The sequence below is a fragment of the Echeneis naucrates genome, chromosome 21 (genome assembly GCF_900963305.1).
Source record: "Echeneis naucrates chromosome 21, fEcheNa1.1, whole genome shotgun sequence".
NCBI lineage: Eukaryota > Metazoa > Chordata > Actinopteri > Carangiformes > Echeneidae > Echeneis > Echeneis naucrates.
In genome coordinates this window covers 7,986,480-8,003,371 of record NC_042531.1, presented here as the reverse complement: position 1 = coordinate 8,003,371, position 16,892 = coordinate 7,986,480, and the positions used below count along the sequence as shown (strand labels likewise).

General features: G+C 38.7%; 1 protein-coding gene across 3 annotated transcripts in view; it reads right to left on the bottom strand.

Moving 5' to 3' along the window:
* ubr3 (ubiquitin protein ligase E3 component n-recognin 3) overlaps positions 1 to 16,892 on the bottom strand; it is a 33,948-nt gene that overhangs the window by 2,407 nt on the left and 14,649 nt on the right. For 2 of the 3 annotated variants that reach the window (XM_029530024.1, XM_029530026.1), the window contains 12 exons: positions 15,102 to 15,251; positions 14,047 to 14,180; positions 13,403 to 13,513; positions 12,766 to 12,966; positions 12,035 to 12,171; positions 8,269 to 8,354; positions 5,875 to 5,980; positions 3,679 to 3,779; positions 2,452 to 2,576; positions 796 to 903; positions 449 to 574; positions 112 to 291 (listed from right to left, as the gene is read on the bottom strand). In XM_029530024.1, coding sequence (XP_029385884.1) covers positions 112 to 291; positions 449 to 574; positions 796 to 903; positions 2,452 to 2,576; positions 3,679 to 3,779; positions 5,875 to 5,980; positions 8,269 to 8,354; positions 12,035 to 12,171; positions 12,766 to 12,966; positions 13,403 to 13,513; positions 14,047 to 14,180; positions 15,102 to 15,251 — 1,565 coding nt within the window. The remainder of the gene's footprint in view (positions 1 to 111; positions 292 to 448; positions 575 to 795; positions 904 to 2,451; positions 2,577 to 3,678; positions 3,780 to 5,874; positions 5,981 to 8,268; positions 8,355 to 12,034; positions 12,172 to 12,765; positions 12,967 to 13,402; positions 13,514 to 14,046; positions 14,181 to 15,101; positions 15,252 to 16,892) is intronic. The other variant, XM_029530025.1, reaches the window with a different exon arrangement.

Below are 16,892 nucleotides of genomic sequence, written 5' to 3'. Positions count from 1 at the left end.
GCTGTCAATTTCTCTTTAGGCAATATGCTGAACTGATTGTTATTTTGGAAGAACCTTAAATATTTAATGACCCCACAGTCTTTGTACACTCACTGAGATCCGCACACTTACCAATGATTGTTCAGCCTGCATGTGAGAGAGCCCTGTAACCTCAGCACACCACTGTGTCACCAAGTCAAAGGCGCTGACTGGCCACTCCAGATACGAGGCACTGTGCACTGTGTTAGAAAGCTGAAGGGCTGAAGGTAAAAGCCCCAAACACACAGCCAAGGATGAAAACTCCTCCTCCTCCTGAGGACACACAAAGGAAGAAGACAGCTAGAGAGTTTACTTTGTTTTACCAAAATAAAATCACATCTAATTTCATGCAAGGGAAATGTGATTATTCCTGCCACAATGATACATGGGCAATTCAAGGAGGTCAAATAAGATTTATGATATTTCATACCAAGCAGCCAGTTAGGTTGTCTCCATAGAGGTGGTGCTGCAGGAGACAAGAGAGGCGAAGGAAGGGCAGGCAGAACTGCTGGAGGCTAAACTCAATGGACTGTGGGGACCACACACTGGAGCTCAGCTGGAGGGGGAAAAAAGAGCAACGCTTGATCAATAAACAGTTCACCGATAATACTTTGATGTATATCTCCCCAGTAGACGACGAGAAATATTAGACCACCATCCCTCAGGGTCCAGGCAAAGTCATTGTTTAAGAAAAAGAGCTAAGGGAAAAGGAAAGGCCAACAGACAGCAAGAAAGGGAGGGAGGGGCCTCTTGTAGACAGTAATTTTAATGTCTCACCATGGATGTTTCTTCAGTGTTCCCCTTGTAGACACTCCTGTCCTGAGAGAGCTCACTCATAACATGACAGAGGAGCGCTTCAAAAGACTTCTCAGCATTCGTAGCACTCTGTGGCAGAAAAATCAAAAAGCTCAATTTAATTATACTGTCAACATGTTAAACATTGAATACTACGACCAATACTCATATCTGTCCACAGACAGATGCTTCAACTTATTTAATTGTACTTTTAAGTTGAAATGAGGGGAGAACATTTAACACACGTTGTTTTTACTGATTTCAAGTCCATCGTCAGCTTTTTTTTTTTTTTTTTTTTTAACTGAATATAGGCAGATTGATGTGTCTAATCAAACACAAAGTTTGGTGCAGTTCAGACAATACACGCCTTATTCATAGCAAGTTGAGTTTTCTGTGGTGAAGGCGCAAAATTTGTAGAGCAGCAATTCGTGGCAAATTCATGACACTACCGTTTCAGTTGGGCCTTTGTATGCGATGCTGTTCTGGCACGATAATGACTTATATGGAATAAGCAGAGGACAGTAATTCTTTCTATATAATATACCATCTGATAAGTGGCAGAGACATTAGGGAATATATGTTCTGATAAAAATTCAACTGGTTTGGGGGGTATTTTATAAAGAGGATATGCTGCAAGCATTTATCAAGCTGAAGGTGATAGAATATAAAATAGCAGTTTTATCTCGCCTGTTGTCTTTTGTGAAAGATTTATAGGAAAGGAATGACAAGTCCTTGGATTTCCTTCCTCTAGGCTCTGATCTTTGCTCAGACTATATCTTTTTTAACCTCAACTTCAACCTCAATTTAATCATAATGGAGCTCTACCAAATATGGATGTTTTTCTGACGGTTGAAATCCAACTCAGTGGCAGCTCCTCCTCCTGCATTCCTTTTCATGACAGTGATCCAGGTCTCCATTATGAATGAAAACTCCCTAAGAGGGGAACGCTTCAGTTATTTGTCTTTTGAAATTCAAGCAAGCAACTCAGGAACACCGATTTAATAGACTGAAGACAGATTGGCGATTAATGCAACGCTCTCCAGCGATCAAACTTTTCAGAATAATGAAGATTGATACCATCAGCAGTGGAAAACACAAATGAAATTGGAAAGGTCTTTATTAATCTCAATACCCCGACACCATGATTTATTGTAGTTGTAGACCAACCATAGTTTTATGATTTTTGTCTTTTAAACATGCTTTGGAAATATTTGTCTTGTCTGGATAATGTGTTTTCAGACTATTTTGTAATTATGGTATCCTGATTTATTTGGTATGGTAACCGAGTATAGTTTGTCTCATGCCTGGGTCCCACATAGACAATGTCAGTGTTTTTTTACACATTTCCCTGAGGAAGCAAGAATGCAAATAAGAAGCTTTCAAGTTAATAACCATGAATGCTAAAAGTAAAAGTAAAAAAAAAATAAAAAAATAAATAAACCAGCTTATGAAATGTTTTTGGAAAATGTATCATTCATGTTTGACATTAATGACAAATGAATAGCATTTTTAAGTAGCACCAAATGTAAATGTGACCTTTAATGGAAAGAAAAAAAGGGCTGAAGCTCAATTCTACAAAATAAAGAGTAGAATCAGCACCTGCATGCCATCATTATTGTACTGTTATGTTACTGTTACCTTCTTGAGTGCACCAGATGTGCTCCAGGCCTGCCTTTCTTCAGGACTGAACTTGGCTGACAGTGCAGCCAGAGCCTGAGTGAACTGCAGGTTGTACAGCATCTTCACCACACATGAAAAATGTTCTACACAGGCAGAGATAATGACACTGTGAGTATGTGTTAGGGTTAGGTTAAAAAACAAAAACAAATCTAAAACAGAATAAAAAAATCTCATAGAGGGAGCTAAGCAGTTATTTACAGCAGATTGTATTTGGCTTTAAAGAGTGTGCAGGATAATTAAAGCGTTTCGGGTGGAAATGTAGTCAGAAATATATTAAGATTGGTTTAAAATATGAACAACAGAGTGCTAATCTGGTGCTCACTAAACCAAACAGCAGAATTATAAAAGGAACCATCCATTTTCACTGCCAAGCATAAAGGCCCTTTTTGACCAATCATACGTCTCTTTGGAAAAAAAACAAAACAAAACAAAACAAAACAAAAAAAAAAATCTAAGAAAGGTTTTGTAATCCCATTTAATCCCTTTGTGCATATCATTTAGCTCCATTACACGAGCTTCATTTATGTGCTTTTCTCATTCTGGCACACTGAAAAATAAATACAACTCTAAACAATATTAAGATATTATTATTAAAATTAAAATATTTATTTTTTTCTTTTTTTATCTCCTTTAACATTGTAGAACCTCTAATAATGATGCACAATGGGCTATTAAGGAACATGACCTTAATAGACAAACAAAAAATAATCGTGGAAACAATATCCAATTGTATTGTTAATGGTGTCAACCAGTAGATTAATTTTATCCATTCTTCAAGCGTCCTTACTGTCCCTGCCAGTGGTCAACCTAATTCAGTCATCAATGAGATGATCCTCCCATTACACATGGCTGCAGGGTGTTGGGCAGGAGCTTTCACTACGGCTGCTGCTCCTCCACCCACCCACCCACCCACCCCACCTTTTGAGGATTGAGATGGAAGAGGTGCAGCAACAAGCCTCAGATGAAGGGCACATGAAGGAGGTGCAGCCCTCCCATAACCAGTGTCATGTCTCCTCTATCCTCACAGTCAAAAAGCAGCAACAGGAGCGTAGATAAGAGACGTGTAATGCTTCTTTCCTGCACTCAGCCCTGATTGTCACTGAAAATGGGGTTGTCCTTGTGAAGCAGCCACTGAGCAAGCCCCTGCTCTCATGCAGTGTCATGATGCAGACAGAAAAACTGTACCTTTTCGCAGAGGCTGTGGCATTGTTAGCACAAAGATAATAAGGAGGGATGGGACATCTCGGAATAGCATGGGCACCTCAGGTCTCTCTTCATCAAAGCTACTGCAAAACAAGCAAGAGTTTTCATTAGTTACACGTGACTGTCAAAAAGCTATTGTGAAGGGGGGAAAAAAAAAAACCAAAACACCAGAATGATGTGCTAATTTGAGTACATATATGTGCTCATGTAAACAGTAAAAATAAAGGCACTCTCTTTAACTGAAGTTATAAATCCACTATAAATATGGAAAATATTGACCATACTTCCTAATAAGCAGCCCCATAACATTGCCTAATAAACTCACAACGGCAAGTTTATTAGGCAGTTTTTGTGATATTTCTGGAACCTGGCTGAAGTATCAATTTAAATCTATAAAATAAAAGAAATAAAAGTAAAAAGGTGACAGAAAGAAATTTAATCTATAAATCTTGTTGCTCCTTCCATTCAGTTGTCATAAAAATGTATTCTCTCAGCCAGTCTCTTTTATGCACAAAAGAAAGTTTTATAAACAAAAAACTCTGTAAATTAGAGAGCTGGAAGAATCTACTCTTCTCAGATCAGATCAACATAGAAAAAGAATTTATCATTCAAGCAGATAAAAAGAACCCTCTTTAAATTTTTAATCTGTATTCATAAAGTTTTTTGTGCCCCCCCTCATAGGCCATGGGAGCGTCATTCAAATGACTTTTAGTGTATTAGGCAGCTGAAATCTTGTAACATAAATGACAAGAAAGTCTTATAATGAATTTGCTCATTACACATTTGATCCAGACAGCACATTTTAAAATCTAAGAGGGATAGAACTTGCGGGTGAGCAGAAAATTTCACATCTGCTTTGCCATTAAATAAAGTTTTTTTGATGTCTTTGTTGTGCCTGATGTCAAATAACATGTGAGCCCTGTGACTCTTTTTCCTGAATGTTCAAAAGCCACGACTTTAAAAGCTTGAACAAAGCCCTGTCCTATATTTCACATTTGACGAGGTGTGAGAGCAAAGGTCTTGCTGTGTTTATAATTTCAATTTTGCTTAACAAATACATAGCTCTAAAAGCTCCACTCTGTATTTCCAGACCAACTTCCTTCACCCCTGGTTACATATTCATATTGTGTGTAATCTTCATTTAAATTTCTTCTCCTCTGATGACAATTGAGCAAGGTTCCTATCTCTTCCCTCCTCTTGAAAGGCCTCTGGGAGTTTGAATGCGAGGAACTGCACTTAAAGAATAATACCTTCCATTACCAGAGCACTCACCGGTTAATTCTACTGTGCATTGGAGGAAAACCTCAGAGGACAGAGCGTTCAACCTTGCTCAGACCACTGCATACAAACTATACTTGCACGCTGCAAAATCTTCATACATTCCTGTATGCTTTTTCTTTTAATACAAAAATACCAGGGCAATGTTTTCCCTCAATGTAGAAACATCTCTCTCTGTCCTCTTTAAATACACAGGATCAGGTCGACTGCCTAAGGGTGTCAATGACAGTGCCCCCTCCTAAAAGCCAGACAAAGTATTTTTAAACAGCAAATGGCTCCTTTGGGACTACAGGATAGCTATAGGCATTTTAGTAGTAACAGGTCTAAAAGCTGTCTTGCAATGCTAAAAGGGAGGAAACGTCGTCAGAGCTCATCTTGTATTGTTAAGTGCTGCAACTCCAACCAACAACGAAAAAACATCTGTCCATTAAACAGCATGGTCTGGTCAGTTGTGATTTAAGACAAAAAAGAGAGCGTGGGTGAAGCAAAAACTTTGTCTTTTGTATTTTGTTAAGTGTGGGTTTGTGTCAAAGCTAGGTGGACAGCTGGGAGCTGAGGATGGCGTGGTGGTGCGGTGTGGTGCAGTCTTTTTCAGTGCAGTGGATTTGACAGGGTCGTTTTGCTCTCTGTGGAGTGCCCGGTAATTTGCCAGATGCAGCAATTATTGGTATCTATGGAAACCACGCATGTTCCCTTTTCTGTTTTTAGCTTGTCTTTGTGTGAAGGAAAAACTGTTGGGGGCAGGAGGAAATGGTGGTGTTTAAGGGAGAGGACAAAGTGCTGCTTTGATTGCATGTTTATTAGAGGGAGGAAAAGTAGAAACTGACAGGTATGTGCGGCATATGGATAGATTTATAGATTTACAGCTCACAACAGTACTTAGGAGAGAAAGTCACTCACTCTGCCTCTTTGCTTTGTGTGATCTGAGTCAGCTTAGTCCAAGGATTGTAGGCCGAATCAATGCTGTACAGACGCATGTGCATGGCCAGCACATGGAACAGCTGATCTGAAAAAACAAAACATATCATTGTTATGGCCAACAAACCCTCACAGGAACAAAACCAGCAAGTTCCTTTTTATCTAAGTGTCCATTGTCACACACCATCAGCAGCCAGCGGATATCAGATCACATAAGCAGTTGACTTGAACCAACAATAAAACCAGGCCAGGCCAGATGGATGCATGGTGAAATTTGATAGCCTCAAGCAAGTATTTTGTTGGGTCACACCTGTTAGTTGTGAAACTAATGGAACATGAAGAGAGACCTCCTGTGCACACGCCATCTCTCGTGTACACATTAGCTTTTAATAGCAGAAGAACTCACAACCCCTTTGTGCACAGCAAACAAACAATTGCCAAAATTCACAACATTAAAGCTAACAGCAGCACATGCAATACTTTAGATGTTACAGAAGTATTTTGTGTGTGGAGATATATCAGTCTTTTTTTACTGGTCCAGAAAAAAGTCAGCCTACTTAAACTTACTGTTTACTGATCTGATAGCATACATTCAGCCAGAAATTCAAATAGCAAAAATGCAATAGATTTAAATCACATATCCGTATTTGGAAGCAGTGCCACAAACGTAATCTGTTCCATTTACTGTCACCTTTAGGTGAATGCCACAGCCTTCTGTATAACCTAAACCATGTCCAATGAGCAACACTAATCGTATTCGATTTTATTTTACAGGGAATTATGATACTGTAATGCACCAAAATGCATTCAATAATCAGCTCAGTAATTTGAGTAGTGTGTGAACCATCAATACGCAGAGCAACACTGCCCTCCACAGGTTAACACAGAGACAGCATTAAGAGAGACTGTCAGGCGGTGGTTGCATCCCATTTGTTTTCTCTGTGGCTTGTTTCATCCCTTCACTTACTACTCTTATTTGCTGAGGGGCAAGTTAAGGTAAATCAGAAACTGAATAAAGGGTGAACAATCAAGGCTGTAATTTCCCACCCCTGTAAAAAAAAAAAAAAGTCAACATACATACAGATCGAAGAGACTTAATTCAAGTGCCTGGAAAGGATATTTTTCTGACATTACTAAAAATCTCCAATTACAGCATGTTATTCTGCTCTATACACTTACCAAGTAGTGCAAGTTGACACAGATGATGTCAACCCGCTGTATAGTAGTATTTTTTCCAAGATTAATTCAAATATTTGCCATCAAACAAACCAAGGACATGTTATTCAGAGACTGGACTCTCTAGAGTCAATTTAGTCTGTTTCATGGGGACTGCAGGCAGCTTGCCTCCGTGGTCCATCGTATCCTCATCAGTTGAAGTGAACAAATGTCAACTGGAGAATCAGCTTAGGAACCCCATGGACTCTCACAGTTAGCACACGTCTGTTGTTTCCTTCAGATCCATTCCCCTAAGACCGAACACTAATGTAGTGCCACTGAGTAAATTTGGCTTTCAGGATGGGTACATGGTTAATGTAGCTCAAAAATGGCAAACCTCCAGTGTGAAATCTCTTTTCAGCCACTCAAGGATGACAGGCCTATTCACTGCAGCAGCCTGAACTTTGAGAGAATAATTAAACAAACAGAAAATAGGATGCACTCTGAAGATCTCCATATTTTCTACTGTGCTACCCAGGACTTTCATCTACAATTATTTTAATAATGAATTTAAACTGTTGATTTTCCAACCATATTAAATATTTGGAAGTTAACGGCTTCAGCTTTCATCTTCACCTGGATGCACACTTTCTTAAGTTGTGACTCAATCAACTAAAACATAATTTGACTAATTTGCTTCATTTAACCCATCTAACTCCCAACAGCTCACCTGTGACAGTGTGTGTCCCTGCCTGCCATTGCTAATTGTATCTAGTTTTTTTTTCCCCTTCCCATTTCTCCCCAGACACCTTGTAACAGCCATTTGCACTATCAAACAGTAAAAGAATGATTTTATGTGGAAAAAAAATTGTGAAAACAATGCAGGTCAATAAAAACCCAGAGATTATACATAGTTCAGCACCTGACATTTGTATAACATTACAATTGAAGCATATATGAATAGGAAGAGAAGAGAAAAAATGTTGCTGAATTGTTACTGTCAGAACTGGATGCTGTTCATTTTATTGTAAGGACATTAATTACATGAAGTGAAATAGTTTCTTTTATTTATTTATTTTTAAACAAAGGGTATCTTAATTTCATTAAATGATAATGTAGGAGAAAGAGTACCCAATTTCCTCAACATATATGATATTAGTGGACTTGGCATTGGATAGAATTTCAAATAAGCGATAGAAAAGATTAGGGGTAAGTACTTACTGAGACATGAGCGCTTGGCAGCTGCACTCGCTCCTCCAGAACATAAGTTTCCTCCCCGATGGACAAGTTCCAACTCCAGGTTGGTCCTGACGAAGCAGAGCCCAAATAGTAAATAAAAAGGAGCACATTAAAAAAAAATAAATAAACGAAAAGACCCCACATACAAACATATTAAACTTACTGCTCAAATCGTACCAGCACATTAACGTATAGTGATTGTGAATTAGCCAGTGACACTGAATTTGAATGTTTTTGGAAAATGTTTATTTAGCAATAATTAAGTTGTGTATCACTTGAATTTATGATGTTTGGGGGGTAAATCAGTCATGAGGAAAAAAAATCCTCATGGTTATTCATTTATTTATTAATTAACTAGCGTTGGAAAGCGATTTGTGAAATTGGCCTGACCTACTGCCTCTGAAGCCAGAATTATGTTCTTTGCAGGTTACATGGGATGAATCACTGATTCAAAAATAGTAAATTTGGGGTGCAGTGCGACTTTAAAGCCCAATCATTAAAGCAAAGCACATTCAACTACCGGTACCTGGCTAAGTATCTTCATATTCAGCTTTTGGTTGCACAGCCTGTCTCTTTTACCAGTTTGATTAGAAAGATGAAAAATATTGCCTAGTCAAGCCATTTGTCATTTCAATGTGCCTGTTCTGCAGCAGAAGTTCCGTATCAAATAAATGACAGCTTTCTAAGACTGATTTTGCAAAAGATGGTCCATTAGCATAAAAGCTGTTCCAACCACTGTTCACGCATAATCCCCAATGTGCATTTCCCATGCATATCCAAACACATTTTACTCCTGAATTTCCATTCCCTAATCCCAAAACAGTGAGAAAAATAAACTAAACCTTTTACAAAGTACATAGATGGTGAAAACAGATAGGAATTACTAAAACAGAGCTGATCTTAGCCAGTTTTCATCACACCACTGGCCATTTCTTTCTATGGGCTGAGAAGGTGGGGGTAAATCCCTGGGTTTCCTGGGAGTAAAAGTAATTTCACATAGATAATACAGCTACGGTGAAGCTCCATCTGGCTTTTGCTGATAAGAGCGGCCCTGTGACAGAGGCATTTTCCACACTTCAGGCAATTTGCGTTGTTCATTGAAGTTCAGAGAGCCAACAGGCACCCGGACGTACTCAGGGGATATTTCTGTTCCAGGTGGAGGCCTGAAGGAATCACAGCATTGGGTGGGCAAAAGGTTTAAATAGTTATGCTCTATGAAGGGCAGAATTGTTGGAGCAGGAGTGGTGTGGTGTTGGAAACCTTGATGTGAAAGGGGGGGGGGGGGAGTCATTTCTCATACCTGTGACCATTCTGTTAAAGAGGCACAAACACCTGACAAAAGGGACAAAATCACCCTCGCCAGAGGATGGGTAGATGTAACATGCAATTATGATTCATGGCCATGGCCACATTGTAGACACATGATATTTGTCTTGGATGGAGAATAATTGCAACTGGGAGTAAGCAAGCCAAAGAAAGACCACCTGAAATTCTGTCTGAGAAGCTGTTATAAATCTATACTCAGTCAGAACCAAGTTAAGATAAATCAAAACTTAACACAACTTTATTGCAACTTTAAGTGACAATACTGCTGATGCTGCTTCAAAAAGCACTGTTCTCTGTACCAATTCCAGGACCCATACAACAGCTTAATGAGAAATATGAAGAAAACAAATCAAACACCTTCACAGCTCTGTGAACAACTTTGGGAAAAAAAACAAAAAAACAACAAAGCAATCCATATACTTGCTACAAGTACTATACACCAACTGCAGTATTGAATTTCAGTTCCAGTACAAGAATCCTTTTAGGAGTACACATTTACACACTATGACTCTTATAGCTGGCCTTAAGTCATAAGGAAAGCAACTATACATTTATTCTACTGGTCTCAGCAAACAATGGTGTGTGAATGTGGGTAAAATACATATGTGATGGTGTAGGTCATGGTTCTCCAACTCCAGCCCTGGACAGCTACTCTCCTGCAGGTTTTAGAAGGTTCCCTGTGCCAACACACCTGATTAAAATGAGTCGCTCCTTATCAGACCTCAGCAGAACTTGATGACTATCTTATCGTTTGAATCAGGTGTGTTGGAGGAGGGTAACATCTAAATAATGCAGGGCAGTAGCTCTCCAGGACCGGAGTTGGAGACCCCTGGCATAGGTAGAGGACCTCCAAGCTTGAGTGTTGTAGATTTAGAGGTCAGTAGCCCTACAGAATCACTTAGAGATAAACCAATACAGCCAAGTCACTGACTTAACTGATGCACACCCACGACGACTTCTCAAGAGCCTCAAAAAGGGAAGAATACAAAATAAAACGGCCAATCAGATTATTACATTAGCTGCATGAATATTCTTGTTTAACACCACTTGGTTCAAGGATCACTATTGAGCTCCTCCATCTCATCTCATCTCCTTAACTATACTGCTTATCCTTCAGAGTTGTTGGAGGTGATGGAGCCAATCTCAGGTGACATTGGGCAAGGGAAGGATACACCATGAAGAGGTTGCCAATCTACTGCGCTACCGACATACTGTGAACACTGTCATTCATGTCAATGGGCAATTTAGAGCCACCAATTAACTTTAATGTGCATGTCTTTGGACTGTTAGAGGAATCCAGAGTACCATGAGGAAACCGTGGCACGCACACACGCGCACACACACACAAAAAAAAACCATGCATACTCCAGACAGAAAGGCCCACCATAAATAATGAGCACCTATCCAGAACTGGATTATGGTAACAGTTGGCTAAATAGAGTAAGTGTTCTTTTCCCCAGCTCCATTCTCTAGCTCTTCCTATGTGGTCCTGGAAAAGATTCAAGGTTAAATAGGATATAAGATTCCTCCTTTATGCTCTGGGCTTTTCCCACAATCACAGCCCAACACCTGCCCATGTGTGGAAGCATCAGAGCGTTTTCCTGATGAACATCAACCATCTTCATTTCGCAAATAGAAGCCGCAATTCTACTAAACACTGACACTCGTGCACAAATCAATGTCACCAGTGTATCTCAATGTCATCTATTTTATGATGTGAAAGTCAATAACCAAAGCTCATGGTTGTATGCATAAGGAGCATTTGTTGTATATTATGTGCAATGACAATAAATAAACTCTACTATACTAAATCACAAGCTTTCACTTCAGACTTTGTTACCAGCACAGTTGGTGCAAATCCACTGAAAAGCTTTATCTTTCTCGTTAACCAACACCAATCACCCTCTCCAAATATTGGAGTCTTCCTGATGCAAAGGAGCCATCAGGAAGCCATTGCTCAGATATGCAGAATAAAACATTTCTAAGACAGTCAGTGAGGCACACAGCTCTGTGAACAACTTTGGGAAAAAAACAGTCCTGGCCAAATTCCAGCAAGACTACAAGACTTAAATTTTAGTCGCTGCTACAACAGCGGCAATCTGTAATTTAAATCTGAGGTATGAAATTACCTGACATTACTGCTGCCATACAAAAATCTTTTTTAGGGAATTTATGCAGTGACATTGTGGAGCATGCCATCAAGACAACCAAAAATTTTGACCTTGAGGCTGTCCCAGGGTCAAACTGACAACGCCACATAGTACATGTGTTACCCAATCTGAGTAATCCCTGTATTGTCTGGACTTCTGCACTCCATTAGAAATTACAATTACGAAACAAAGATTCAATGTACAACCTTAACCCCAAGAATAAGGCTCTTTTAGCAGAGGCCAAACTAATCACAGCGTGATTGTGCTCTTACCTTGCCACTGAGTACATGAAGAGGAAATCATTGTCAGGTGAGCCAGGATTCTTCCCATAGTCCATGTATTTCTTCTGAGTGGTGTTCTTGATGTCCTTGATAACCAGCTCCATCTCTTTACTTAAGTTTGACTCCGTCTTTAAAAAGAATTAAGAGCAAAATGAGGGCAAAAATTTATCCACACTGCAGATGCTGTAATTCAGTAACATTAATAATAATATTAACATTTGTGACTTTTTTCCTGAAAAGAAGCTGCTTTCTAGAAGTGTCCCTTTGTAAGCACACAGTTCAAATAAGTTTGCCTCAAAAGTATTTTTGTTTTGTTTTTTGGTGACATAGTCTGCCTATTGTAACCTAAATAAGAACAGTATACAGCAAAGTTGCAAACATGTAAAATATAGGTAATAACATACATTTTTAAATTACATTTATCCATGCATCTCATCAGATCAGGAACTAAATTGCACCTCTAGATCTGGTAAACACTAACACTTCAAGAATGGCAGGTGCTTGATGAAACAGGAGCTTGTTTTGGAATTCTTGAGGGAATTAAATACCCCGTTTGCATCTGCATCAGTAAGCAACTATGATTTGCTGTAAGTTGAATGTTTCTACTAATTACAATCACTGTCTATCCACCAGCCACTAATGAATTGACCGTGTTTAAAGCGCAGCTGTGTAAAAAATACTGTGCTTGCAGTAATAAACTCCTGGCTTCTTTGAAAACTTACAGGGAAAAGGCCAAGTTTCTCCTGGAGATCTTCTACCTCCTTTACAAGCACACACAACTTCTTGTTTGTGGGCATGTGCCAGGCACCAGCCTCTGTAGACCGCCCGGGGCGACAAGGAAGGACACTATTGGCAAACTGTCGACAGAGTGGGCAAGTGAATTCGCCCTTGTCAACAGAAAAACCCTGGAGGACCTGGTCATTCTGGGGGGGAGACACATAAAAGGTCAAATGAATTTGACCTTTACACAGATCTTTAAAGAGGCAAGTTATGATAAACTTTTTAAAAGTATGCATAAAGGATTGAAGAGTATTTGAAAAGTAAACGAACACCTGCTACATTTGGAAAATATTTTTTTTAAATGTGGTTTTTAGGCCTCTGGTCATTTTCATCCACACTAAAATTATAAATCAACTTGTACAATAATAATTCAACAGAAAAAGGAGAAAAAAAACTTTATATGCTGAGAAGATCTATTTAAGTAGCTGTAATTACTGCTAAGAAGGAAGAAACTGTTATAACTATAAATCACTTGACTAATGACTTTAGTGATTAATCAACTCTACAGATTGCCACTGATTGGAATTGAGCTCTCTGTCCATTAACTCATTACTTTACAAGGTCCGAGCTTTCACTTACCCTCAGAGACTCCATATATGACTTGTGGCAATCTATATGCAGAGTGTGTCCACAGGTCTGGACGTAGACGCCCCCATCCCAGCCTATCGACACTGACTGCAGACAAGAACTCTGCAGAATTCAAAAGAGAAAAATCACATTAGGGAATGCAAACAAGCATTCAAACTCCTGCACCTTCTGTTTTTGTATTTTGTGGTGCTGATTATTTAAAATATTTTTTGTGTGTGTTTGTGTGTGTTTCGATTAACAAACTACATTTAAAATCACCATACCACAAAGTGAAAACAAAACACCCTATGTGAGTCTGTTATGTTATGTTTATGATATAAAATTCTTTTGACAACAAGAGTGAATGCACAGCACTAGTGCAATCATTGACTGTTTACTTTCCCACTGGTTTATGCACCTTTATTCTGCTCTTTCTCTAATATGTATTAATTTACAATGACCCTCCGACATCCTACACTTGTTCCATGCATTTAAACCCAGTGTCAAAAATGAATAGACGGGATCAGCACACTCTGATTTGAGCTGCTGAAGCTGTTCATTTACACACACAAATCCATATTCCTTCGTGCTCTAAAAACATTCAGCCTTTTCTCACTCTGGTGTAAAGTTGATAATGTTTTCTGCAATACACCCACATCTTTGAAGAACCGTTGCATGAGTGTGAGCCTGACATCATGAGCTACTCCACATGTGTCTACGGGATAGATGTGCTCCTCATCACTTGTCGGTAGCTTCTTAGCCTCTTGGTTTTGGCAGCGATGTCCGAGCACTACAAGAAATTAGAGAACAAGAGTGGTGAATGATGATGAATCTGTCTATCTTATTATGTATTTATTTTATATATAAAAAAAAAAAAAAGGCAAGAGTGGTGAGGAAGGGCTGCATTTTCTTGCCTTCATTTTCTTCATTGCCTTCATTTTTTTTTCCATTTAACTTTTTATTTCAGAATAGACAAAGGTCAAAGATATTCAATTTAAAATGGCTTTAAATGGAAACCAGATTCCTTGGTTTGGTATTTTTGCTTGATAAGTAACTTGATCCCCAAAGTTCATTTTCCATCAACTGACTTAATAACTAAGTAATTATTGCAGCTATACAGGATGCTTTGCTGTTACCTTCAAAAAAATAAAAATGTACATGGTGATAAATTTCACACCACAGCAATACCATCACAATAGAACAGCATAGAACTTTAAATGATAATGGGTTCTGGTCAGAACAGACAATGTAATCAATAGACCTGCTCTTGGTCATTGGAAATAGATTTTACAAGATATTTTTAGACACTGAGGTCAGAGCCGTCTGAACTCCTTTACAATTTGACTAATTATTAATCAAAAGTGCTTTTAACAGGTGACAGTGAGTGATCCTCCCTGCATACAAAAATGGAAAATAAATTGCCTCTTACAACCTTAGGCTCCATGTACAAGGGAGCAGGAATCAACGTGAATGATAAATGACCCAATTAAAACAATAGTTAAACTGCTTATTAAAACCTTGATTCCAATATGGTGGAGCAAAGGTGACATGAAGACTTGTTTTTTGCCTGATTACCAAAAAAAAAAAAAAAAATCATAAATACCAATGAAGGGCTCCTCCTTTTAATTTTACCTTGCCGGGCTCCATGCGCGTATTATACCTACAAATATAATACAAACTCTATGAGGTAGAATCTGAAAAGTGCAGTTACCCGAGGATGCTTGGAGAAGAACTACTAGACCAGTGGGACGATCCTCAGTAGAAGGCCCACTCTGGCCACAGATCACACAGTCATAAAGAACCTCAGACTCCATGACTTCAGATGCTCCTAAATCCATGGCTGCCTCGGTCTCAGGGGATTCTGCCATGAAAAAAGAGAGGAAAATCTTAAGTTCGCAAAAGTAGAAAACAGAAAATGTGACAACAGTGACAATACAAAATTATAAATGCCATAAATATAAAACTGTATTGCACTGCACTGATTTTTTTTATTGACATTCAGTAACCAGTATTGTTAATTTAAAAAGTCTGAACATACAACATTTGTTGATTTGGTTATATATTGAGATTTTCTGTTTTATATTTTACATGGAATTGCATTGCTTTCTTATAACAGTCATGTGAATTAGGACATATGGGCATATAGGCATATAGGCAAAATGGGACTTGAGCAGTAAAGCATGTAGCATCCTTATATCAATATTGAGAATACAAGTGAATTCACTGCCATCTCCATGTACGATTGAAACTACACTATAAATTTAATTACTAATCTGAAATTAGTTTTAAATGTTAAGAGCTGTGTTCAATTTAAGCAGTAAATATTGTGGAGAAATGTCAAGCTGTGTTGGGAAATTGATTTATTGCTTTTTGGAAGAATATGTTCTCAGGAGAGGTCACTGTGTTCCTTGGGAAATGACGGCTGCTTGCATTAGATGTCAACACCACAGCTTTAGCCCCAGGCCATCTCAGTACTCAGAACCATGAATGTGTGTAATTGCTCACACAAACATGCACACATCCACCGACACACGGGGTAAGACAGCAAGGACACAAACCATTGGTGTGCTGCTTTTTTATGCTTCCTCCAGCATAAATTTGGGATTTCTTTTTCAAGTATTGTGTGCATGCACACCAGTGTCCGAGCAAGGCACAAGATATGTTAGATAAACGTAAGAATAGTGCTTGGTATAATATAATAAAATATAATATAATATAATTCCAAGGTCTTTATATAATTCTGTCACAAAATTATGTTAAAAAGGCTTCAAGACCAAACAGGGAGTTCAGCTGCCTCCAACGTGAACTCTAACGTTTCATTGTTTTTCCACTATTGCTAAATGTTATATTATAGGGAAATTTTTACAGTCTGTTCACTTGACTGATCTAGATAATGACATTTAGTCTAATTTACACCAGTGCAGGGGAGGCAAAACCAACAATAAACTGGAAGTAAAATAACTAAAGTTACTGCTCAGGCAAGTGTGTAGACGGAGGTCAGACTACAGTTGTGCCAGAACAGTCCGTTTGATCATAGCAACTATTATTCATTCACTAAGCATGCTGTGTCAGGGGGGGTCCTGGGAGTTCAGCCTGCTCAGCCTGTGCCCTTAGCCAGCAGCACCCACACTCCCACAGGAGCGCTCGCCTCTCAGTTTAACAGGCCTGTAGAAATCACAAGTACTTGGCCCACGTTCACCTTGCTCCATAATAAAAGGCATAGAAATTAGTTTCATTTTGGCCAACAGCAGTTTCGTCTAAGGGCCACAGCAGAAAGATGTCCTTCAAACAAAAAGTGTGATTATGCTTTTCTTGCTTTTATAAGATCTAAGGTCTATCAAACTGGTAATTTCTGTTAACAGTGCAGAAAAGTCAAATCAGTTGAACGTGAATTAAAGAAGCAATAGGTATTTGAGGTGCAGAATAATTTGTGGATTTGCATTTCCATTCTAAATTTTAAATTTGAACTATTGGTTTATACAAAAGATTACCTACAGAATTG